The sequence below is a fragment of the Vicia villosa genome, linkage group LG1 (genome assembly GCF_029867415.1).
Source record: "Vicia villosa cultivar HV-30 ecotype Madison, WI linkage group LG1, Vvil1.0, whole genome shotgun sequence".
Classification (NCBI taxonomy): domain Eukaryota; kingdom Viridiplantae; phylum Streptophyta; class Magnoliopsida; order Fabales; family Fabaceae; genus Vicia; species Vicia villosa.
In genome coordinates this window covers 100,453,847-100,478,625 of record NC_081180.1, presented here as the reverse complement: position 1 = coordinate 100,478,625, position 24,779 = coordinate 100,453,847, and the positions used below count along the sequence as shown (strand labels likewise).

The 24,779-nt window shown below is 35.6% G+C and overlaps 1 protein-coding gene across 1 annotated transcript; it reads right to left on the bottom strand.

Moving 5' to 3' along the window:
- Positions 1-234: 234 nt before the first annotated feature.
- Positions 235-7,664, bottom strand: LOC131650204 (uncharacterized). Its single transcript, XM_058919925.1, has 14 exons — positions 7,523-7,664; positions 7,312-7,432; positions 7,070-7,240; positions 6,928-6,984; positions 6,693-6,842; positions 5,252-5,642; positions 5,076-5,162; positions 4,544-4,988; positions 3,480-4,453; positions 2,176-3,396; positions 1,872-2,090; positions 1,231-1,763; positions 906-1,122; positions 235-812 (listed from the first exon to the last, which is right to left on the bottom strand). The coding sequence occupies exons 2-14, from the start codon at positions 7,330-7,332 to the stop codon at positions 235-237; spliced, it is 5,064 nt and encodes a 1,687-aa protein (XP_058775908.1). The 5' UTR covers positions 7,333-7,432; positions 7,523-7,664.
- Positions 7,665-24,779: the final 17,115 nt, after the last annotated feature.

Genomic DNA, 24,779 nt, shown 5'->3' with positions numbered 1-24,779 from the left:
CTATGGCTTTAGATTAATGATATATAATTGAAGAATGTGTGAATTGCAAAAAAATAGATATACATGAGTTGCATATACTATATATTGCAATTACAAAAAAAAATATTGTGCATCTACAAAAAAATCATAGTATCCTTCAAGATCTTCATTAGAAACTCCCGAACTTGAAATGATTAACGTGCATGGCGTTTAAAACTTCAAAATACTAATTGAATGGAACATTTTATTGTCCAACTATAAATTTTCAAAGACTTCTTTGAAAACGACATTCGTCGTCACCGACAATGGTTGTTTGTCTTTGTCGTGAATTAAAATCTTTAGGCCCTTTTTGCTCTTTACTCTTGATACTGCCACATAAAATTGACCATGACTGAACACGCTTCTTGGCAAATATATACCGACGAAATCTAAAGATTGACCTTGAGATTTGTTAATTGTCATAGCGTAGCATACCATTATAGGAAACTGTCTTCTGGTCATTCGGAAGGGCCATGGTGATTGAGTCGGAGTTATGTCCATTCGTGCAATGTATACGACACCACCAATGTTCTTTCCAGAAATAATTTTTGCTTCTATAACATGATCGACCAATTTTGTAACAATGAGACGTGTTCCATTGCAAAGGCCTTCTGCTTGGTCAATATTCCTGAGAAGCATTATTGGTGTACCGATCTTCAATTTGATTTTATGATTGGGGACACCGGAAGTTTGCAAGGCATTCAAAAATTCTGGAGTTAAAACATCAAAAGATTCATTGCCGTCACCGTCTGTTGTATCAACTGAATCCAAGCTTAAATACTCTTTCTCTTGACCTGCGGGTTGACAATGTTATTTGTTGTCGTACATAATATTGGGCATGAAAAAATAAAATACACAACGAAATCTTATAAAAAAATGTTGATTACCGGGAACAAATTCTAAAATATACTGATTGATTTGATCAACAGTCTCTATGGTTCCAGCTAATATTGCCCTTGACTGTAGAAAATCCACATTATTGTAATTAACGGCAAAATTTGGATAGGTGTTTTCAAATATTGTCTCGAGGGGATCATCAAAATCAGAGATCAACAGATCTTTAGGAACGTCGATCTCTGCGTAACCATCATTTGGTTCTGATATCTTCCCATCTCCAACAGTTAAAATTCAATCTGAAAAATGTCTTAACTCTGCAGAACTGGTGGATTTTGCCGACTGCTGTAGTCGCATGTTCTTTGTGAGTTTCAAAACCTTGCAGTGATCCCATATGTATGATGAATTTATTGTAGCATGAACTATATCTGAGCGGCTGCCTCTTGGAATAACTGGAAGAATTTGCCTGAAATCACCGCCGAAGACTATTACCTTACCTCCAAATATTTTATTTGATGCTTTGGATCCACCCATGATATCCTTCAGAGTTTTATCCAATGCCTCAAAACAAAATTTGTGACACATTGGAGCCTCGTCCCAGATTATCAACTTTGATAGTTTTAGTAGATCACCTCTATCGCTCCCTTTGTTTATGTCACATGTGGAAGATTCAAGCGTGGGAATCGGAATTTTGAATTTAGAATGCGCCGTCCGGCCACCTGGAAGTAATAGTGAGGCAATTCCAGAAGAAGCAACTGTCATACATATTTGTTTCTTTGATCTTATATAAGAAACCAGTGTTCTCCACATATAGGTTTTGCCTGTACCGCCGTAACCATAAAGAAAGAACACGCCTCCATTCTGGTTATTCACGGCCATCATGATTTGCTTAAATACATCCCTTTGTTCATCTGTTGGTAATTAGAAGATTATTCTTAAACAATCATAAGATACTATGCTATGCTATTATTAATTTGGTTCTACATTTATAACAAATTTCAAATGGACAATGAAGAAACCTGTGAGATTCTGATACAGCATGTTAAATTCTTGAAGTTGTTCATCGGGATTGTAGTTCCGCTCTTCGTAAATAAGCTTGTTGCCAAATTCTTCGGGAACATATCCTTGTGGTTTTGGCATCCCAGGAAAGTCGCTTAGGCTCTTACGGTTGCGTTGTAATAGCTTTTCTATCTCAATCAATGTCAGATTGTATATTTCTTGTTCTGATAACCTCAAACCTATTTAACAGAAGTTTGCAATAGAATTATTTAAAAAATGAAGTTAATGAAGTTGATATGTAATTTTTTTTCAATAACATGTTACCTCTGTTGTTGGCAATAGTCTGCTGAGAGTAAAGAATTCCATCAGATAGAAGATGCCTTGTTTTGCTCCATACATGCCTTGGTCTGTTAATGCTACTTGACAACAACATGTGGACAAAAAGCAATCTTAAATAGTGGCCAGAACCCCACTGAAATGCCTCTGAAATAGCAGCTATAAATTCACGATCATCCCCAATAAAGCCCATTGCAAAACATGCATCACGTAAAGTATCGTACTTGACGTTGTTAACTATTTTCAGTTCTGAATAATTTCGAGGGCCCTTCACATGTGTAAGCATCATTCTGAGAAAGTACAATTCTCCTGTAGTTGGAGGAACCCAAATTAACCTGCCAATTGTGTAACCCTTCTGCCTGGGTTTCCACTCTCTCTTCTTTTTGACATATACAAACTTTGAAACAAAATTGCTATAAGTTAACTGTTGAGCTTCAGTGTATTTCTGATTAGCTTCAAACCATGCCGTAAACATCGATTCAGTTACACTTGGTTTCTCAAGGACATTGGAAACATTGCTGATGTCAGTATAGTAGACTGAATGTTGACCTTTGCAATGGAAGTGTAATCTTTCCACAGCTGGTTTCCTTCCATGAATGGGGAAACCATAAATCCTCCAAGATGCTTCACTTGGAGAAACATACCTACAGTCAATATACTGCTTGATTTCATCAATATCTTGACGCTCAATAGGACATCCATTTTCATTCATGACAATTGTAGCAGTTATTCGATCATAGCCTTTGTTGATGTATTTAAACAAATATTTTATGGATGTGCTTTGATTGCACCATTCCATATTAATATGAGTTCTGAACTTCAACAACAATTTTGCATTGTAAGGAACAACAAATCTATTGTCAACCTCTATACCATTCCTAATGACAGTGTGACCGTTGTCCCTTCTTCTGTAAACCGGATAACCATCTTGATCGACAACTGTCTCAGCCCGAAAGTCTTTAGGAAAGTATTTGGAACATTTACCATCCTTCATGCATTGCGAAGACCGGTTTGCGTTTCCGCATGGTCCGTGTATCATGTGACTTTTTACCAAATTATATAAGTCTCTGTCGGTGTCCTTGTTCGGAATTTCGGCAGATATAATACGGTCAATATCAGCAGGTGTTGGATATTTGCTGGATGGATGTAGAAATATCAAAATATGAGCGTGGGGAAGGCCTCTCTTCTGAAACTCAATTGTGTACATATCTACAACAGAAAAAAAAGTATGAATAATGAAGGTTAAGAATCAAAATAATATATGATCAGTTTTTAAATGAATCAATACTTACACGCAAGAACTTTGCCCATACAACTTTTTTTAGTCAAATCTGACAGTAACTCATCGAATTTCATCTTAAATATTCTCGTTATGAGGTCCGGCCGATCTGCTGGTGTCAAATTATTAGAAGCAAGTACATGTTTCAATTCCGGCCAGTTTGGATTACACGTAAACGTTATGAATAGATCGGGAAATCCAACATAACTACATATTTCCATTCCATCAAAGTAAAGTTGATCCATGTATCTGCGACTACCAACATAGGACGATGGAAGGACAACTCTTTTCCCTGTGTTTGAATCATCGGTATGTCCATTGGTTCTGATATCTGTTAGATAGTTATACTTTCCAACTCTAAGTTTAGATTGATTTTTTCTTAACCATCGAAGTCTCTCAGATTCCATCATTGTATAACCATCAACCAAAAACTGTTGAAATAACCTTCTTGATCTGATAACTGTTTGGGCCTCATTCTTTCTGGCTTGAATACGAAATGCAAACCACTCTCTAATTCTGAGTCTATTTCTTTTATTTGCTTGCTCCCACGGAACATCCTCATTGTCGGCTACTCCAGTCATTGATTCTGAGTTACGTCTATTGTTGGAATCTTGATTACGATGTCTAATGTTCGGCCTGTAACCATCTTCGCCATAAGGGAAAAGTAATGGATATTGAAATCCCAAATATGATGTATGATATTCATCTATTCTTTGAAGTTGTCCAGTCTGTTTGTGCATTATTATGTCCCTCTTCTCAGCAGTGTCAACATCACCAACAATTAGAGCAGCAACTTCAGAAACAGTTGGTTGATTATAAATTCTTCCATCGGTGCGTCGCTCGGAAATAAGACGGAGCTTTAGGTCAGAAACATTGCCTTCGGAAAGTATATCCCTTGCCATCTTAAAACTCTGGGCATGAACATTGTGTTGATATAACATAGAAGAGAGTTTTTTCACTATGTCAAGATCTATTCCGTCTTTTGTCCTGCAAAGAATGAAAACTCAAAAATGGTATATGGTCCATATCGCATAAAAAAGAGCATATTATTATACACGAAGTAATTAATAAACATACTTGAATCCGTTTACTCTATGTTGTATTTCATGTTCAGTATCATATATATAGAGTTGTGCAAATCGGGGATTTTGTCCTGGAAATGGTAACATGCTACCTATACGATGACATGATTGTCCTTGAATTCGGTAATTTGGAGGACCTCTACCATTGTTAAAACGGTTGTCCATTTTAGCACCCGGAGACGTAAATGCAAACATCATGTTGAAAAGACGTATTTGTTGTTGAAATAGTTTTGATTCAGGGTTTGTTTGGTTAAACAGCAGTTTCTGTAACACCGGTGGAGGTTCTCTCAATAGAGGAATTTGAACTTTACCATCCCCACAACACATTGTGAACTTAGGACTTAATGTTTGCCGACACTTGGTCTTCCTTTCTAAATACCACATGTTTGAACCACATTTTGGACATTCAAACACTGGATCACCTATGTCGTAAAAATCTCCTAAATGAATGCACAACTAAGTTAACAGATGAGAGGATGTTTAACAATATAAATTTACTGACAATGATTACATTATTGTTACAAAACCTGATGGTAGTGCATTGACCATTACAGCTTGATTGTCCATATCTTCTTCATCCTCGTCCATAACCATGCTGTCATCTGAACTCCAACCTATGGAAATTGATACATGCAAAGTTAATTAGAAATTTGTTAAGTGTTTAAATTAATTGAGAATGTACATTACCATAAATAAACCATACTCTCTGACGAATCATCATGCATATTATCCTCTTCGTTGTCATCTTCAAAAAGTTCATTGATTTCAGTAGTATGTAATGGAGAGTTTTTTGAAGATGTAGAACCACATTCACCAACAACGTTATTAAATCTATTCTTTAAATTCGTCCCTCTCATATTGATGTTTCTGCATGTAACCACTCTTGGACGTTTTTTATTCAACGAATTTCCAAGACTACTGATCACTGAGGAAGCATGAGTTTTCTGCAAAGTTGTTATAACCGAATTGCTGGAACTTGGAATGTTCTGAGAGATGGTAGAAAATGGAATTCTTGCATGAGCATTATCATGACTACTAATTGGGGTAGTCTTGCCTACATTCTCCTTCTGCAGTCCATTCAATTTCTTTGCTCTCTTGGATTGAAGTTAACGTTTACGATGAAGTCTTGCCTATATGTATGTTTAAGTTCTGTGGATATGTAATAATTATAGTAGGAGTTGATATTAGCAATGATGCCTTTGTTTGGTCCTTTAGTTTCATCTGCACGCTTAGCATAGTCATAAATTAATCTCTTTCATACACAATTTTGTTTTGATATTGTAATGATTATCATTCTTGGCATTACACGTTAAGTGTCATTAAACATCCAAAGCATGATAGAAAAGCAATGATGATTGTTTATGTGTGAAACAAACTTAACTTGTCTAGTTTCCAAAGCATGTAATAAATGAAATGAGTGAGTAAGTGGCTTGAGTAAAAAAATGGAGATTCTTGAAAATATTTCATGAATAAATAAAAACTATTATAAGTTTAGTTTCAAAAATAATGGAATAGCAAAAGTTATATTGGTTGATGTGCATATCTGTTTTTGAAAATATTAATAGGATCATGATTTAGTAATTCATACAATATTTAAATAGAACCCTAAATATGCAAGAAAAAAAAAAGTTCAAATTAAACTTGTATAATTTAGTTATTATGATTTTGTAAATAAAATATATAGATTCTCACCTGCAGCATATATTAGAATCATATTATGTAAACTAATATGATTAAGTAAAAGTAGAATTGGATTGGGCATAAATGTAAAAATATCTAACATCTATCTTGTTCAATAGTGAGAAACAAAAAAAGATATAATTTTGAATCAATACAACCCAAAAATTATGTCATAACACTAAATTCAGAATAACACATTGATTAAAATTGAACAAAATAATTCCATGGCAATCTCGAAATTGAAATTAAATAAAATGCTTGAATACAAATACTACATGTTGTCCAAGAGTGAAAGCTTTGTTGGTAGAAAATGCAGTACCACAAAGTAAATAAAACAATACATCCCATAAATTTAACAACCAAAAAACATAAACCATATGATTATAAGTTCCAACAGATTTGTGCTAGTATGCATAAAATAAAAAAAGTTGATGAAGTCTTCAAGCATTTGGTTCAATCTTCACTTTTTTGGGTGGCTTGGTTCCTGAATATTGTGTAAGTCCTAAAAGCTGACAATCCGATTCTTCAGCATCAACACCATGAGAAACACTCTTTGATGGGGTATTGGCCAAACTCTTCTCAGGATCATTTTCTCCAAATGCAGATAAGGACTCCTTCGAATGTAGTAAACAGATTTATTAAAATATGGAAGAAAATACATGTTTTGCATGAAAACATTGCAATTATCAAATAACATACCATGGAAGTATCAACATGATCAGCAACAGCATTTTGAATGGGAGGAAGACTATGAGCCTGTATTATACAATAGGATATTACTAATACAGTTGGATTTTAGTTAATTTAAGATATTCAAGCGGATTACTATAAACTGAAAAACCTCATCAGCAATATAATCCTTTTCAATTTGACTGACAAATTCTTCATCATAAGAAAACTTCCAAACAGATGCTTGCCCAAAGGTTGGCTGTACTTTAGCTCTCAAAGCCATTTTCTTCTCCAACAACATGTCAAGCTCGTCAGGATAAACCATGGGATCATCTTCACCATTCTAAAGTTTAAAAAGAATGTTAGAAACCATATATTATACTATTTTACAAAGAAACTAAATTATTAACATACCTCTAACATTGATTTATGCATGCTATCAGCAGATTGTCCTATAATCTGCTCACAGTCGGCATCCCAAAATACAAACCGGAACTTTGATTCACCGTCATAAACATATATATCAACTTTGTACCTATTACATAAATACATACCAGTGTAATTAAGTGATCTTAGACAAAAAGGATTAAAAGGTCATAAATAGAAATAATGTCATCTTAACAACCTTGGTATGGGTTTGTGAACATTTTCGCCACACACACACTGGTATGGATTGTTCAAATCAGTAGCCTTCACAGAGCACTTTGTGCATCCATAGTAAAATCAACCATGCTTGGATACATAAAATTTCGTGGTAGTTCCAACAGTAACACATAACATGTCTTAAAAATAAAAATAAAAGCATTACAAATACATATAGATAATTGTTAACAACTTGAAAAACCATTTACGAATTTCTGAGTTATACTTGTTTGATTTTGCAGAATTGACTCAAAGGAATGCACTTTGCCTTATGAACAAATTTTTCAAGTGTTGTAAACTGAGATCCACCAGACCAAAGAGACATGGATTTGGCAGATTGCGAAGGCTTTTGGGATTGCTCATTTGCAGGCAACCTGGGAATATTATAATAAATCCATGCTATAATTTGGAATCAACATGAAAAACTAATTGAAATAAAAGACTGCCTAATGTTAATACTTTAACAAAAACTCAGAAATCTCCTGGATGTCTTCGTTGATTAGCAGCTTTGAACCACTCCATGCATTGGATACTGATTGAAGAAAAAAAAAAGTTTGCAACATTGTTGAAAAAATGTGATAAGGCAACAGCAGAAAAAAATAAAATAAAAGCAAACCCTGAGAATCCTTGATCATTGCATGGGTTAGTATGATGACAATAGCACCCGTGTTAGTTGGGTCATTATAATATTCCAAAAACTTAATACCATAGCTCTCCCATAATGTGCAGTTAATGATGTCACCGCTGAGATGTTAAACCAAGAATTGGATTAAGAAAAATTTACATTGAATCATAATAATCGAAAAATAAATACTGAAAGAGGATTAAGGGTAACAAATGTACCTCAAATCTTTGAGACTGAGGGCCACAAATGTCTTCTTTCCTGGAGTGTTTGATTGCATATTGTTTATCTCATGTACAACACCTATAATATCTGCAAAAGAGATCAAATATGGCAAATGTTATAAGTAAATGGATCCTTATAAGAAGTAAAGGGTGCTTAATGTTTTTTTCTACCTTCAAGTCTGTTAAGATGACATTTGCCTGCATTGATTTCGCAAAACTCTTTGAAATAATACTTCAGAGGAGGAATATTTTGTACATCCATGTGTTTCATGGTCGTACCACCAAGGAACACGAATTTCTTTGAATGGTCACACAGCTTCCACTGAAAATCGTTATCAAATACAGTCCCGTTGTTGATTATGCAAGTCATATTCTCTTGAATTCTTGATTTCCACTTATCTGTATGATCAACCCAAATCAAAACTTGAATTCGATCACCCTAACAACAAATGTAAAATATGGTTAATCCCAGAAATCGCTTGCTAATAATGAAAAAATGCAACATTAAACGAAAATGAAATACTTATACCGCAGCATCCATGATAACCATCTCCAGATGTTCAGCACCCTTACTGTTAACAACGCTCCATACATCAATAATTCGAACAGCCAATCTCCATGTTTCCTTCTTGTCGCTGATGTCTTTTATGCAGTCAAATTTACGACTCATATTCTGCAGAAATGGAAAAATAGTTAGATTAAAACAATAGTCGTTTAGAAAAACAACTAACAGTGTGGCATGGAAGATGTATCGCAAAATCTACGTGAAAAAGAAATACCTAATATTGATGGGCGGAAACAGGAGAGGAAGATAAGCCAAATGTAGGGTTTGGAGCTTGAAACTAAAAGCCATAATATATATAGAAGGATGATAGAAGAAGTGAAATTTTCTTGAGCAACCAAAGAGAAAAAGCGTGCAAATGGTTTTGCTCTATTCCATGCAGCTTTGCACAACTATCTACAAAAGCATGACAGACAAAAATATTAATTATGGAAAAAATTTGGACAACTGAAAAGTAATGCAATGATTATGGGATACATTTTTCTAATTAAATTAATTAAGGTTTATGCAATTACCGCTGTGTCCCCGATTATCACCCTCAAATTGGTGATTAGAGGGTTAATGAGAGAATTTCATATGTATTGTACTTTATTATATTAAAAGTAGATAATATATCCTCCTGTTCAAAAAAAAAAACAGTATAATATATCTTTTAAAAAGAAATTTAAAAGCACAAATAAGAAATGAATTTATTTGCGTATATATTTTTCTCAAGAAAATATGATATCCGTTTAAACCCCGCCAAATATTCTTTTGGGTTACATGCCTAGAAATTTCAGGGGTTCATGGTGGTACGGAGAGGCATCAAAGCTAATCAAAAAAGTGATAAGCCGTCATCATGTTGAGGAGTCCCACTAATATAAAGGAAGTGTAATAAATTATAGGCCACTTCACCGTCGTGCCCTCTTCTTTTCCTGCAGAGGCGACAAAACCTTCATATTCTTCATCACCGTAAAGAAGAATGAGAGGTTTAAGTGGACCCCAAATGTGAAAAGGCTTTCACCAAAGTCAAGAACTGAGTGTTCTTATAAGCTGTAAACCGAGATAATTTAGCACAAATCATACAACACACAATATATAGTTTCCTAAATAGTGGCCCGAGATAAATAAGGGAACATCACATCTTAAAAAGTAACGGCTACTGCTGTCAGACACAGATGTCATGACATTGAGCATGACATCCAACAAAACTTGTACTAGCTCAAACGAACAATCCTGCATACTTCCACACACATACCACAGGAATGTTTTTCCACAAAATACAACCAATATAAAAACATCTACATTATGTATTTCTATTAGAATTGTTGAACTCCTAATCTGTCTCATCCAGGTTCTATTTATAGTCCCAACTTTGGGTTCTTGTGTCATCTTGGATCATGGGCAGAAAGTGCATCAATCCCCTTAAGCCCATTACGAAATTAGCATAATCCTTCAAGGTATTTTGCGTGGATAACAAGGAAGCAGGTACATAATTTGTTGGTGGGGGACAAAGCATCTTATGGAAGGCTGCCACAACATAGGTGAAGGGGGCGGTGCACAAGTGGCGCAATGTACTATTGTACCTCATTTTGTCTTGTAGTGCTTTTCCTCTTTTCCTTTAATTCAAATGAGGTTTCCTTTTCAGTACAACCAGGATTTCCCTCTAATAATTCCAGCATCCTACACTCCTCGTTTCCCTAGAAAACCAATAGGAATCTTCCATCTTTTCCCTTTAGCCATGTTCTCATTTATTTCAATATGAGTTCCTCTCAGTTGTCCACTGCAGTCATGACTCAGTCCGGCTTAGGTAACCTTGAAACAACTAAAATAACATTAAAACAACAAAAGGGAGAACCTATTATGCTCAAAGCTAATATCTATACAAACATCTAAAATGCAATAAAATAAGAAATAAAAGCTAACAAGCTAACAATAACCTAGAAGATTAAGGCATAGATTAAATCAAAAAGTGTGTGTTAACAATGGTAGCGTTCAATATGATCGAACACTTAAAGATGCTCTATCAAGAGTACATTAGACATGAGATGTTTGAAGTTTCCAAAGCCCTTTTTCAAAGAAAGCTAGCCGAGGGATCCTTTATAGGTCCTTGTGTACTCAAGATGATTGAGTATGTGGATAACCTTGTCAAATTAAGTTTTTTCATGTGAAAGAGCTTGTGATTGATTTTACTCTACAATCGTTGTCGTAGAACTTCTGGTAGTTTTTCATAAATTTCAACATAAATGATATGGAAAAAACTCTACCAAAGTTGCTAGACATGTTTAGAATTGTTGAGCAAAATTTAAAATCAAAAGGAAAGGTCATTCTCATGGTCAATAACACAAATTTCAAGAAACAAAACAAAAGATCCTACAAAGAGTTTAGTAAAGGGAAAGTCTAGGAAGTTGTCAGGCCCAAACCTAATATTTGTGCTTTGAAGCCTAGTGGAGGTATAACTAACAAGGACACTTTATTCTATTGTGGTTAGACTGAACATTGGAAGAGAAACTATCCAATATACCTGGAAGATAAAAAGAATGGAGTAGACTTTAAGTTCATGTAATTTTGTTATATAAATAAATTTATCTAATTCTACATCATGGGTATTAACTATTTGTAATGATGTGCAAGGGCTAAAAATGAGTAGATAATTGGAATATGATGAAATTGATCTATAAGTAGGCAATGAGGCAAATATTTTTTAAAGTCAATACATAAGAAATTATATATTGACTTTATCTTGTAGTTTATTAATTGTGTTGAAGAACTGCTATTATGTTCCTATAATTAGTAGGAATATTATTTTTTGTTTCTTGTCTGGACAAGTTTGATTTTTCATTTATAATTAGGAAAAATTGTTCCTCTATTTATTTAAATGATATATTTTATACTACTACACAAATAAAAAATGAATTGTATATCCTTGATCTTGAAACACGAATTTATAATATTAAGAAGGAAACCTAACGAGTTAAATCCTACTTACCTTTGGCATTGTCGCATAGGGCACATAAATGAGAAACACATTTTCAAACTCCATAAAGATGGACTCTTAGACTCTTTTGATTATGAATCATATGAGACATTCATATCCTATTTACTTGGAAATATGACAAAATCCTTATTCGTGATAAAAGGTTAAAGGGCTAGTGATATCTTACCATCATGCATATTGATGTGTGTAGATCACTTAACACACTAGCCATTGGCTGAACCTATGCATGGTAATTTTTAATGTTGGAGTTTGGTCATCCATTGACCGAACTTATGAAGGATAATTTTTTTTGTTTTTCAATTATTTGCAATTAATTTATAATGATTTTGATTTATTAATAATATTAATTAATTACTTTAATTTTTAATTTAATTTAATATAATATTTAATTATTATTTTAATAAAAAATAAAAATTTAATTATTATTATTAATTTTCTTAAGGAAAATGTTTATTATTAAGAAAAAGTGAAAACAAGAAAAACAAGAATAAATCTCAACCATTCTTTATCACAACCACCCCATGATCCCTATTAAAAAGGAAATTTAATTTATAATAAATTAAAAATTATCCACTAAATTAATGATACATGTATATTCTTGTGTTTGTTGTTCAAATTCTTTCGTACTAAATAGCAATACTCTTTTCTTCATGATTGAATATTATAATTATTTAATATAATATTAATTAAATATTTTTATATATTATTTTTAATTATTTTTTTCTAATAATAGACATAAACAATTTATAAATAAAAAACAAATTTATTAAAAAAAGTGACTACAAATACAAATTACGGTTTTTTGTTAAAATGTGTTCCAGTGTAACAGCGAGTAGATTTTTTCTTCCAACGCTTCTTGTCCATCTTGGGTTCATCACTTTGTGGAGATTTCCTTGAAGGAGAATCTTCGAATGAAAGATCGTCTATTTGTTGAGATGGACCGCCACCCATTACAAATTCCATTTCTTCAACAGTTAAAGGCGGTAAACTAAAAAATTCTTCATCAGTGAGTGCAATGTTGGGGAGTGGTTATGACATAAGTACGTAGGTTTCTAGTTGAGGCTGCAACATGTCCAGATAATAGGCATTCATAGCGTCATATGTAAATGTGAGTTGGGAGAGTGAATGGGTAAATGATTGTGGTTGAGAATGGGGGTAGGATAAGCCAAAGTTAGGTTGGGAGGATGATGGGTTAAAGTGTTATTGTTGGGACTGAGAGTATGAGTGGTCGAAGGTAGGTTGAAGGATTGGGCTGAATTATAGTGGTTGTCGAAGTGTTGATTGTTGTTGATATTGTTGTTTATGGTAGTAATAGTTTGTGTGGGGGTTGGGGTGTGAGGACTTGGTTATTGAGATGCGGTGACATAGAATTTGTGTTGTTGTGTGGTTTGGGTGTGATGGTATGTTTGTTGGGGGAATGAAGATGTTTGGCTTTGGAATTGTGTTGGGTTAATTTGGGATATTTCTTGATGAAAGGGAGGTGGAGTTGTTTGTTGTGTTAAGGAAGAGGAGGCATAATGACAGGGGGTCTTCCACAAACTGTGGTTGAGACATATGCATTAATGGAATATTTCTAAACCATTACATATATTCTCCGATGTGTTGCAAAATAGCAGCCATGTCCCCAATCAATACCAAATTTTTTCTATTCTTCCACTCGTTCTTCTCACTGATGTTCAAATCGGTCCATGCAACATCCCTTGTATCTTGTATATTTGTTGCGTGGTGTTCCAAAAGACATCTCGGTGGAGTAGGGATAGGTTGAGGAAACCCAAATTGAAGTCTACCCTGTCTGTTTGATGCATTTCCACTATATAAGAACATATAATAGACGTGGTCGCACTCCAAACCCGACTATCTTGTCGAACACAAGAAGGGTAATCTGGGTAGGGCCTCCAAAAAACGGTTACACAAAATTTAACAATTAGAGTTCTGATACGCATTCACGTAGATGAAAAAGTAAATAGATGGCACGATTATAAACTTACATCACTCGGAACCATGTGATCTAGTACGAAACAGTATCCACTTAGATAAGAACAAGGTTTTCTTTGATATTCCATACCTCGTTGAGCAAATCTTGCATTTTTAAACAGTGTAATTAGAAATAACCGATAAAAATATACATGCCTATACAAAAAATAGAAATTATAAATTAAATTTACCTAACTCCGTATGGATAAGAGGGCATCACAGTACTCTTTAGAGTAATGAGTGGAATGTGCCTGAAGGTCTACAAGGCGATAAGGAGAACACATCCTCCAATACTCTTGACTCCTTTAAAACTTGCTTTACACATCTCTCTATAGAGTTTATCCAAACAAGAAGAAGCCCAATTGTATTTCCCATATTTATCAAGATCTTGGACCAAAGGTAACCAAGATAAATGCAGTAAATTATGGGTTTTGTCAGGAAATACAATTTTAGAAATGATGATTAAAATATATATTTTTGCGTGCTTAAGGTAAATGTTATCATCGCTAATTTTACGGGAAAGTATGGGTATATAATTTTGTACATGAAAGCATGAATTGTAAAGATAAAGGCCATAGAATCCTTGTATAGAAATTGGGAGCCGTCTTACAATGACCTTCCATAATGGTTGTTGATAATGAAAACTTACATTCCCGGTACGATCATAGATCTGCAAAAAATTTATGCATTTTCAAGCGAAGGAAGCCAGTTGGATGATAGGATGATCTTCCATCGTGTCTTTTGGGCGTTTCAACCGTGTATCCATGGTTTTGCTTATTGCAAGCCTATTGTGCAAGTCGACGGAACATGATTGTATGGAAGGTATAGAGGGACCTTGTTGATGGCGGTGGCACAGGATGGGAATGGAAACATTTTTCCAATCGCATTCGCAATTATTGAGGGTGAAACCAAGGATTCTTTAAGTTTCTTTCTTCGGAATATGAGAATGCACGTGACACCCCAGAATAATTTGTGCCTTATAATATCTTACATGCATCCATCGATTGAAAGTGCATATGATGATCTTGAAAATGGTTGGCAAGACCCTTCGTCTTCACATGTCTACTACATCAGGCACATCACGCAGAACTTCATGTGTGCGATAAGAGACAAAGAAATACGTAAAAAACTTGTCAACATGGGTAATAATCTACTTTTATATCTAGTACACATATTTATTGATATTCATATATTTTACTAAACATTTTTATTACAAGGTATGCATTGACGAAGTCGACGTATAACTACTATAGAGGCAAAATTCGAAGGACCAATAGAGGTGCTTTGGAGTGGATAAAAATATTCACCAGGGGAAGTAGGCAAGGGCGTTTGACAGAGGAGAGCGCTGGAGACACATGACGAATAACCTGGCCGAAGCAATGAACTCTGTGATAAAGGCAAGATGAAACCTTCAAATAACTTCTTTGGTACATTCTACATATTTTTGGCTGGGAGCGTTGTTTGGTAAACGCGGCCATTAATGGACAAAGATCTTGGCATCCTTTCAAAATTGTACAAATAATTGCATCAAGGGAATTACTAAAGAATTCAATAAAGCAATCAGTCATAATGTGTCATACAGTTCGACCCAAAGAGATTCTATTATATGGTGGCCGGAAATAAACCAAAATGACGGTCTACCATTTGGTACTTCCAATGTTGATTATAGAAAGCGGAAGTTTGATTGTGAAAATTTTCAAGCATTTAATTTTCCTTGCTCCCATGTTATCGCAACATGCGCAAGTATACACCAAGACTACATCATTCACATACCAGACGTGTTCAAGATTTGTAATGTTTTTAAAGTCTACCATGAAAGCTTCCTTGCACTTCCACATCATGAAACCTGGCCGCAATATAGAGGAGTTACTCTTTCTCATGACGATACTATACATAGGAAGACAAGAGGACACCCAAATAGTACTCGTAATAGAATCGAAATGGACGACTTGGAAAAGGAAAAGAGAACGTGTGGGATAAGTCGTGAAGTAGGCCATATCCTGAGTAAATGTCCAAACATAGGCTCGTTTAATAGGCCATAGTGATTACTTCAGTTGGCTTTAGCAATGTAATATAATGTCTTTTTAATTCATCTTTAATTTCAATTATAAATAACAAAATTCAAGGAGAACGTGTTAGTGCTTTTATTGTCTGATTGGCATCTATGTTTGGTTAAAACATAATAGCAGCAAAACATAATACAATGTGTAATCTTGCAAATATAAAATAACAAAACAGATACAAGCAAGATGTTATATGGAATGTCATGACATCAACTCATGACATCGCGCCTGCAGAACTGAAAGGAAGATTCAGTTTGATACTTAACAAATACAGGATATTCGTGGAATATTTTGTAATCCTATGTGGCACAAATTTAAAGGTCAAAATAATATTGAAGAATTAGATCAGAAGATTAAAGATTCACGAAGAATCAGATCAGAAGATTGAAGATTCAACAGTTTCTAATTTAGGAGATAAATTAGGAAACTCATGATTAAAAGACCTTGATTGTAGCAGAAGATTTCTGCAGATTTGTAACAGCAAGAAGTGCCGTGATTTGTAAGCCCAAGTCCAATTGGGAACATGTTATAAATATAAACCTTTGTAACCTAGTTTTATATAGAAAACCTTGTTTAGAAAATATGTAGTCATTAGGGTTTCTATAGGTAGACCACCCAGGTTGTGGGATAGCTGCCATGTCCTTCTCGAAACCTGTAGGTAAGAGAAGTGATTGTTCTCACTCGAAACTTGTAGGTAATAGTTGAGTATTGTCTTCTTGATTAAAGCTGTGAAGCAAGATCAAGTTATTGTTCATTGTTGATTATGTAAATAGTTGTTTCAGGGTTGTAACAGTTAGGTATCACTAGGGAGTGAGCAGAGGTTCTCTTGTCTTGGATGAATATCTAAGATAAAGGTTGCATTGGGTAGTGACTAGGTAAACCAGAGGTTGTTTATCTGTAAACCAGAGGTTGTTTACATAAAATAGTACTACTAATAGTGAAATCTTCTTCCTGGCTTCGTAGCCCCCAAAGTAGGTAGTTTAAACCAAACTGGGTTAACAATTAACTGTGTTATTTATCTTCTGCATTGTGTTGTTTGTTCAGTCGTGGATGTTATGACATCGTGTATAACATCAGGATCAGAAGTGTTAGCTGTTCCTTTACAGAACCATTGAAATTTACAATCTGGTTATGTTGACTGAACATATATGGTCCCAGTACTCATTGACTCCTTCTTAGGGGTAATTAAATGTTGGGGGATCTTTCAGTTCTGCCTATGCTACATTAATAATAGATCAGATGTCTTGACACTGTGAATGACATCCTGAGTCTGTCATACCAGAAGTTTCAATTGGTATCAGAGCAGGCATCCTGTCTATTTCTGGATGAGATCCATGAGGGATACATTCTAGTTGTGGTAAATTTAGAATATTGTTTGAACAAGGAATGTTCATATTGTATGGTCCCTTGAAGTGGAGGATAGACCTATGTGTGGAGGATTAGACCAACCTGGCCTAGAGCTGTGATGCTGGAACAAAGGAGTGCTAAATCCAAAGACTTCATGCGAGAGTGAAGAATTTGAATTTTAGATGCGGGAGTGAAGATATTGATAAGGTAACCTCTGTATATATGTGAGTTTATCAGGTCAGGATTTTGGTTAGGTCTAGTCTATTGCTTGGTGCAGAAGCAAGCATTATGTGTTAGACGCTAGGCTTGAGGATCTAGAGGGGGTGAATAGATCACACAAAATTTTTCAGAATTATTTCAAACTTAGGCGAAAGCGTATTGGGAACGACTTGCGTCTATTCCGAACCTCTATTGAAAGAATCGGATATGTGATAAAACCACAAAATAGTTAAGGATTATTGATGAAGAGATTGCTTAGAGAATCAAATAGTTACGCTAATGTAAATCGATTAAACTACTCGCTTGATTAACTTGTTTGCAATGACTTGATAATAGTTGAAGCAATCTATCAAACACTTGGTGATAATAACCAAATTGATTATGATTCAATGTGTGGTGACTTGTGATGTTTGTGTTAGGTTTTAACACACAAATTTAATGCTTGAACCTTTGATCAATTTGCAATTATGACCAGAATAAAGCGAAATATAAACGAAAAGATAAAAGCGGTAAGAACACGATATTTGTTCAGGCAGTTCGTCGATCATCCTCGCTACGACTACATCTACCCCAAATTCCAAACGGGAATTGGGATGTCTTTCATTATGATTGAAAACAGTTTATGCAAAGAAGATAACAAAGCGATAACGATAAACCGAATATGTTGATCCTTTGAATCTTCTTCCCCTTGATCTTGAGCCAGATCAAGTATCTTCCAAGAGCTTCACTTTGATTTCCTTGCTGCAGTGTATTGAATTGCTTGAACCCTTGTTCTTCAATCTTCACACTCAGTTGAATCTTTGACAAAGCCTCTTGATAAAACCCCCAAAAATTCACCAATCTTGGAGGAAAAAATCTGCAGATTTTATTCCCCAAAAACCCCACAAATCTTCACCCACTAGGAATCTTCAATTCCGTTCCATGGACGTTATCGATCTTGAATGCAAACCCTCAACGCAAAAATGATTGTGTGTAGTTGTGTTGGAGTTGTGACGAAGATCGAAGATGAGAAGCCTTTGTGTTTCTTTCAGTTGTTGGTGTTTATCAGAAAATAATTAACATAATATGATATATAAGGAGCTGGCATGTTGGTGCTGATCAAACATTCAATTTGGTACTTTTTGAGCAGATAGGTTGACCTACTTCATTGATTAGGTCGACCTAAGTGGAGTATATTAAGCAAGTTTGAATTTGTTGCCAGTTGGGTCGACCTGTTGGGAGTCTAGGTCGACCTAAAATCAGTTAGAATCCATTCTTGAGACTTTTCTTTAGTTTAGGTCGACCTGGGAACGTGAATGAGTCGACCTAACAGAGACATGTTGTTTTTTCTTCAGTTTGAGTCGACCTGATTGTGGGCTAGGTCGACCTAGCAGAGATATCCTTTATTTGCTTCAGTTTGGGTTGACCTGATGATGAACTAGGTCGACCTAACAGATGCAAAGATGGCCAAAGCTTGCTTTTCCTTGAGTCATACACTTGTGCTTTTGTATTTGTTTGCCATGAGTCAAAAACTCTCCTTGGTGAGTGTAAGCTTGTACTTACATACTCCCCCTTTTTGATGATGGCAAACATTTGATTGAATGACCAAGGCTCCCCCGGACTTGTATGCTTAAGCTCCCCCGTACTCTCTCAATTTATCTCCCCCTTTGACAACATCAAAAGATAGAAAACAGGAGAATAGTAGACAAGAATAACATAATAATATAAGCCAAAATATAGTCTTGCATAGCATAATAATAAAGACATAGAGCATAAAATTCAAACATGTTTTAAAGGTACACACCAAACTAAAATGTAAGTGAAAATATAATGTCATGACAGAAATGAGATGCAATGTTAATGAGATGAGGTAATACAATGGTCGCTAACGTCTGCCTCGTCTTCCTCTTCCTCTTTGGAAACCTTGAGGACGATCCTCTTCAACTTGTTCCATCAATTCATAGACGTGTGTGTTGAGAATGTTGAATCGTTCGCTCAAACTGGCGTGCCGATTGTTTGCTGATTCTTCAAACTGATCCTGTCTTGCAATCATGTTGGATGCAAAGGTCTCAAAATCATTTTTGTGCTCTTGAGCCAAGCGATGAAGGTTTTCATACTGGAGTTGTTGAGCATTATAACGATCCTCTTGGAACTGTTGCATATTCTGAAATTGAAGCTGTTGTGCTTCGAAGTTTTGTTGTTGACGAAGCTGCATGTTCTTTAACATGGAAATGATGTTGGAATGATCCGGCTGAGGCGGGGCTGTGTATCCCCAAGGGATTTCCTCTCCTTGGGGAGGAACATATTGCCAATTTAAGTCCGTATCTTGAGGAATATCTTCCATTGGGTGATCATCATCATTTGGCATGTCATGATCATGTCCTTCTTCTTCATTACCACCAAGATGACCAAATTCTGCAGGATCATCATAATTGTAAATAACTTTTCCGGTTCCTTTTTGGATGAGATAGTAGGTTTGCCTATCAGGATCCCAGTGATATCCCATGAGAGTTAAGGTAGTCTGAGAGAAATCTTGAGGCTGTTTGACTCTAATGTAAGGCAGTCCATCAAGCTTCATACCGAAATGATTCACGATTGTTTGGATAATTGAACCATAGCATAGAGCAGTAGTTTTCTACTTTACCTCATAGAATTTGTTCGCGAGAAAGTGTGGCCAGTTCACACGGGTTCTGTTTTGAAGTAGATACATTAACAGAATTTCATTGCGTTCAATTCTAGAGTATCCTCCTGCTCGTGGTCGAATGATCCTTGAGATGATCCAATTCAAGAGCCTAGGATCTCTTTTCAAGTGCCCTGCTGTTATCGTTTCATTTTGTTTTTCCATAACGGAGGGGTCTTTGAGAATTGATCACATGTAGGCCAAGTGGTCATAGTTGGCCGGAACTTCACCGTCTTCGATGCAAAGTTCATCTCCTACAATTGTAAGACCAAATATACTGACCCAAACTCTTTTGTCAATGACGTGCGCTCTAGAACCCATTTTGAATCTGAAACAACCACCATCCCCCTTTTGTAACCCCGCATAAAATGCTCTGACTGTATTCTCACAGTAAGGAGTGTCACATTCCAATAGTGGATGGACATTTTGATGCCTAATTAGAGTAGTAACTTCGGGTATATGCATACGGTCTGCTACCTTAGGATTATACACATATTGTTTGATAATTTTTCTTTTCACCTGCCAGTTTTCAAAATTATCTCTACAGTCAGGATGAACAAGAGCTAGAGCACTTACCGGTTGAGAGGATGATCCGGAGGCAACTTCCTTCCCTTTTCTGGATTTTGGGGCCATGATTTGAGATGATTTGAATGGGATTGATGAGAATTTGATGAAATTGATCTTGGAAGATTAGGGTTTGTCGTAGTCAAGGTGTTTGAGGGTGAATGAGAATGAACATGGATGCATATGTATGTATGGGGATGGGTTGGGTCGACCTAAAGGCCCAATTTTTGACATTTATGTCTCAGTAGGTCGACCTACATTAAGACTGCGTCGACCTAGCAGAAGTAATAGGAAAAATTTCAGAAATAGGTCGACCTAAAACATGGGTAGGTCGACGTAACTGGAAGTTGTTTTGTGAATTTTTGAAAATTGCTTCAACAAGTCGACTCAAATGCATAGGAGGTCGACCTAAAATGTCTAAAATGCTTAAAATTGCAATGGATAGACCTATGAATGTTTGATGTATGCTTATTTTACCATTTGGATGCTTAAACATGATCTATTATGAGTAATGATGAACAACATATACATGTAAATGAGATGTGTGGAAAAGCATACATGAAGTCACTATAAACATGTTAATTGATAGCATATCATAGCATCAATAAATTTTTTGGAAGTGAACAACAAACATGTTACCATCTTCTCAACTTGCAGATATCTTGTCATCGTTGTCAATGTAGCACGAACCTTGATTGATTTCGTACTACCTTCATGCTAAGAGAAGTGTTAGCTTGAACATACTTAAAGTATGGAGTTAAAAATAATTAAATAAACAAGAGAAGGAGCATGCTTAGCTCAAATTAGAGATATCTAATATCCCTAATTCTCTTCTAATGTTGAAGAACGGCTCGGTTGCAAGAGGTTTGGTGAAGATATCAGCTAGTTGTTTCTTGCTCTCTACATGTTCAAATATTACTTCTCCCTTTTCTACATGATCTCTTAGGAAGTGATGCCTTATTTCGATATGCTTGGTTCGTGAGTGTAGTACAGGATTCTTGCTTAAGTTGATGGCGCTTGTGTTGTCGCACATAATAGGTATTCGATCAAGCTTAATACCAAAGTCAATAAGTTGCTGCTTGAGCCATAATATCTGAGTACAACAGCTTCTGGAAGCTACATATTCTGCCTCAGTTGTTGATAATGCAACTGATACTTATTTCTTGCTGTGCCAACTTATCAATGAATTTGAGAATAGATGACATGTTCCATTGGTGCTCTTTCTGTCAGATTTGCATTCAGCAAAGTCGGAGTCGGAGTATCCCACCAAATAGCATTCATTTCCCTTAGGATACCATAGGCCATATGTAGTAGTTCCACGGAGATATCGTAGAATTCGTTTTACAGCTTTTAGGTGTGATTCCTTTGGGCATGATTGGTATCTTGCGCACATGCATACACTAAACATAATGTTCGGTCTTGAAGCTGTGAGGTACAATAGTGAGCCTATCATACCTCGGTACAATTTTACATCAACTTCTTTACCCTTTTCATCCTTGTCTAGGTTGCCATTGGTTGCCATAGGTGTGTCAATTTCCTTTGCCTCACTCATTCCAAATCTCTTAAGCAAATCCATGCAATACTTGGTTTGACTAACGAAGGTTCCTTGACTAAGTTGCTTGATTTGTAGACCAAGGAAGAAGTTCAATTCTCCCATGAGGCTCATCTCAAACTCACTCTGCATAAGCTTAGAAAATTCTTTGACAAGTTTTGCATTAGTCGACCCAAATATAATATCATCTACATAAACTTGAACCAAAAGTATATCTTTATCCTTTATTTTAATGAAGAGAGTAGTGTCAACTTTACCTCTAAAGTATCCTTGACTAAGTAGAAATTTGCTTAGACGTTCATACCAAGCCCTAGGAGCTTGTTTAAGACCGTATAAAGCATGTTTCAACTTATACACATGGGTTGGATACTTGTAATTTTCAAAACCGGGTGGTTGAGCTACATATACCTCTTCATTAATGTAGCCATTTAGAAAGGCACTTTTAACATCCATTTGAAAGAGCTTAAAGTCCTTTGAGCAAGCATAGGCAAGTAGAAGACGGATAGCCTCGAGACGTGCTACGGGAGCGTACGTCTCTTCATAATCAATACCTTCCTCTTGATTGTAGCCTTGAGCTACTAGTCTAGCCTTGTTTCTAGTAATAACGCTGTTTTCATCAAGTTTATTACGAAAAACCCATCTAGTACTGATTACTTGATGTGCTCCCGGATGAGGGACAAGGTCCCAAACATCATTCCGTTTAAATTGGTTTAATTCTTCTTGCATGGCCATTAGCCAATGCTCATCAAGTAATGCGTCCTTAGTGTTTTTTGGTTCAACTTGTGAAACAAAAGCAAAATGATGACAAAAGTTACTTATCTTGGAGCGTGTTGTCACGCCCTTTGAGATGTCCCCTATTATGTTGTCGATTGGATGATCTTTTACGTTTGTCCAGGCCTTAGGAAGTTCTTCGTTGTTTGAGATGCTTTCTTTTTCAACATTATCATGAGACTCATTTTTCTCTTTCTTAGCATCCTCCTTTGTAACACTTTCACCTTCGTCTTCCTTGTCTTTGACAATGTCTTCAGTAGACGGGCCTGCACTATCAAAAGATATACCTTTCTCAACACATTTTGCATAAGATTCATCAAAGGACACACGAACTGACTCTTCTACTATAAGTAACCTTTTGTTGTAAATTCTATATGCTTTACTAGATTGAGAGTAACCAAGAAAGATGCCTTCGTCAGCTTTAGCATCGAATTTCCCAAGGTTATCCTTACCGTTGTTTAACACAAAACATTTGCAACCGAATACGTGGAGGTGTGACACATTTGGTTTTCTACCCTTTAATAATTCATATGGTGTTTTGTTTAGTATAGGACGTATTAGTATCCTATTCAAAACATAACATGTTGTGCTAATAGCGTCAGCCCAGAAATATTTAGGTAGACTATCCTCATTGAGCATTGTTCTTGCCAGCTCTTCTAGAACACGATTTTTGCGTTCAACCACTCCGTTTTGTTGTGGTGTTCTAGGAGCTGAAAAGTTATGTTCAATTCCATGTTTATCACAGTATTTTTCAAAAAGATAGTTTTCAAATTCTCCACCATGATCGCTACGGATTGCAACTATTTTAGCGTTCATTTTATTTTGACATAACCTTGCAAATTGAGTAAAAGCTGGAAAAGTTTGATCCTTACTAGGTAAGAAGATTGTCCAACATAATCTAGAGTAATCATCAACAATTACAAAACCATAGATGTTTCCACCTATGCTTTTGGTCCTTGAAGGTCCAAAGAGGTCCATGTGAAGTAGCTCAAGGGGACGTGATGTTGAAACCACGTTTTTTGATTTGAAAGAAGTTTTTGTTTGCTTCCCCTTTTGACATGCATCACATAGATGATCCTTTGAAAACTTTATTTTTGGTAAAACGATTACTAAGTCTTTTATGACAACCTTATTTAGTAAGTCAAAATTTATGTGGGCAAGGCGTCTATGCCAAAGCCATGAGTCCTCACCTAAAGCAATAAGACACTTGGCACTTGACTTAGATACTTCGTCCAAGTTCAGCATATAGATATTGTTTACTCTTATGCCATTAAACATAATGTCTCTTTTCTTAGTATGTTCTATTGTGCAACCAGAATTTGTAAAAGTTACTTTGAAATCTTTATCGCATAATTGACTTATACTTAAGAGATTGTGTTTAAGACCTTCTACTAGTAACACATCAGTTATAGTTGTGGTAGACGGGTTACCTACACTTCCTTTACCAAGTATAGCTCCCCGATTGTTGTCTCCATAGGTGACATACCCCTTTTTCTTTGCGTGAAACTCAACAAAAAGTGATATGTCTCCCGTCATGTGTCTTGAACATCCGCTATCCAGGAACCACAACCTTTCGGCAATGTCAAGACACTTTTCCTGCAAAATTAATTTAGAATTGAAGGTCCCCAATCTTCATTGGGTCCTTGATAGTGAGCAAATAAATTGTTGCACTTAGGCAACCATTGAAATACTCCTTTAGGAACTAA

What these genes read in the sequence shown, in the direction of transcription:
- LOC131650204 (XM_058919925.1), bottom strand. Translation starts at nt 7,332, where the DNA reads ATGCATAAATCAATGTTAGAG. An exon ending in TGCATAAATCAATGTTAGAG is followed by an intron (nt 7,241 to 7,311) that starts GTATGTTAATAA and finishes TTTAAACTTTAG; the next exon opens with AATGGTGAAGATGATCCCAT. An exon ending in GGTCAATGCACTACCATCAG is followed by an intron (nt 4,989 to 5,075) that starts GTTTTGTAACAA and finishes GCATTCATTTAG; the next exon opens with GAGATTTTTACGACATAGGT.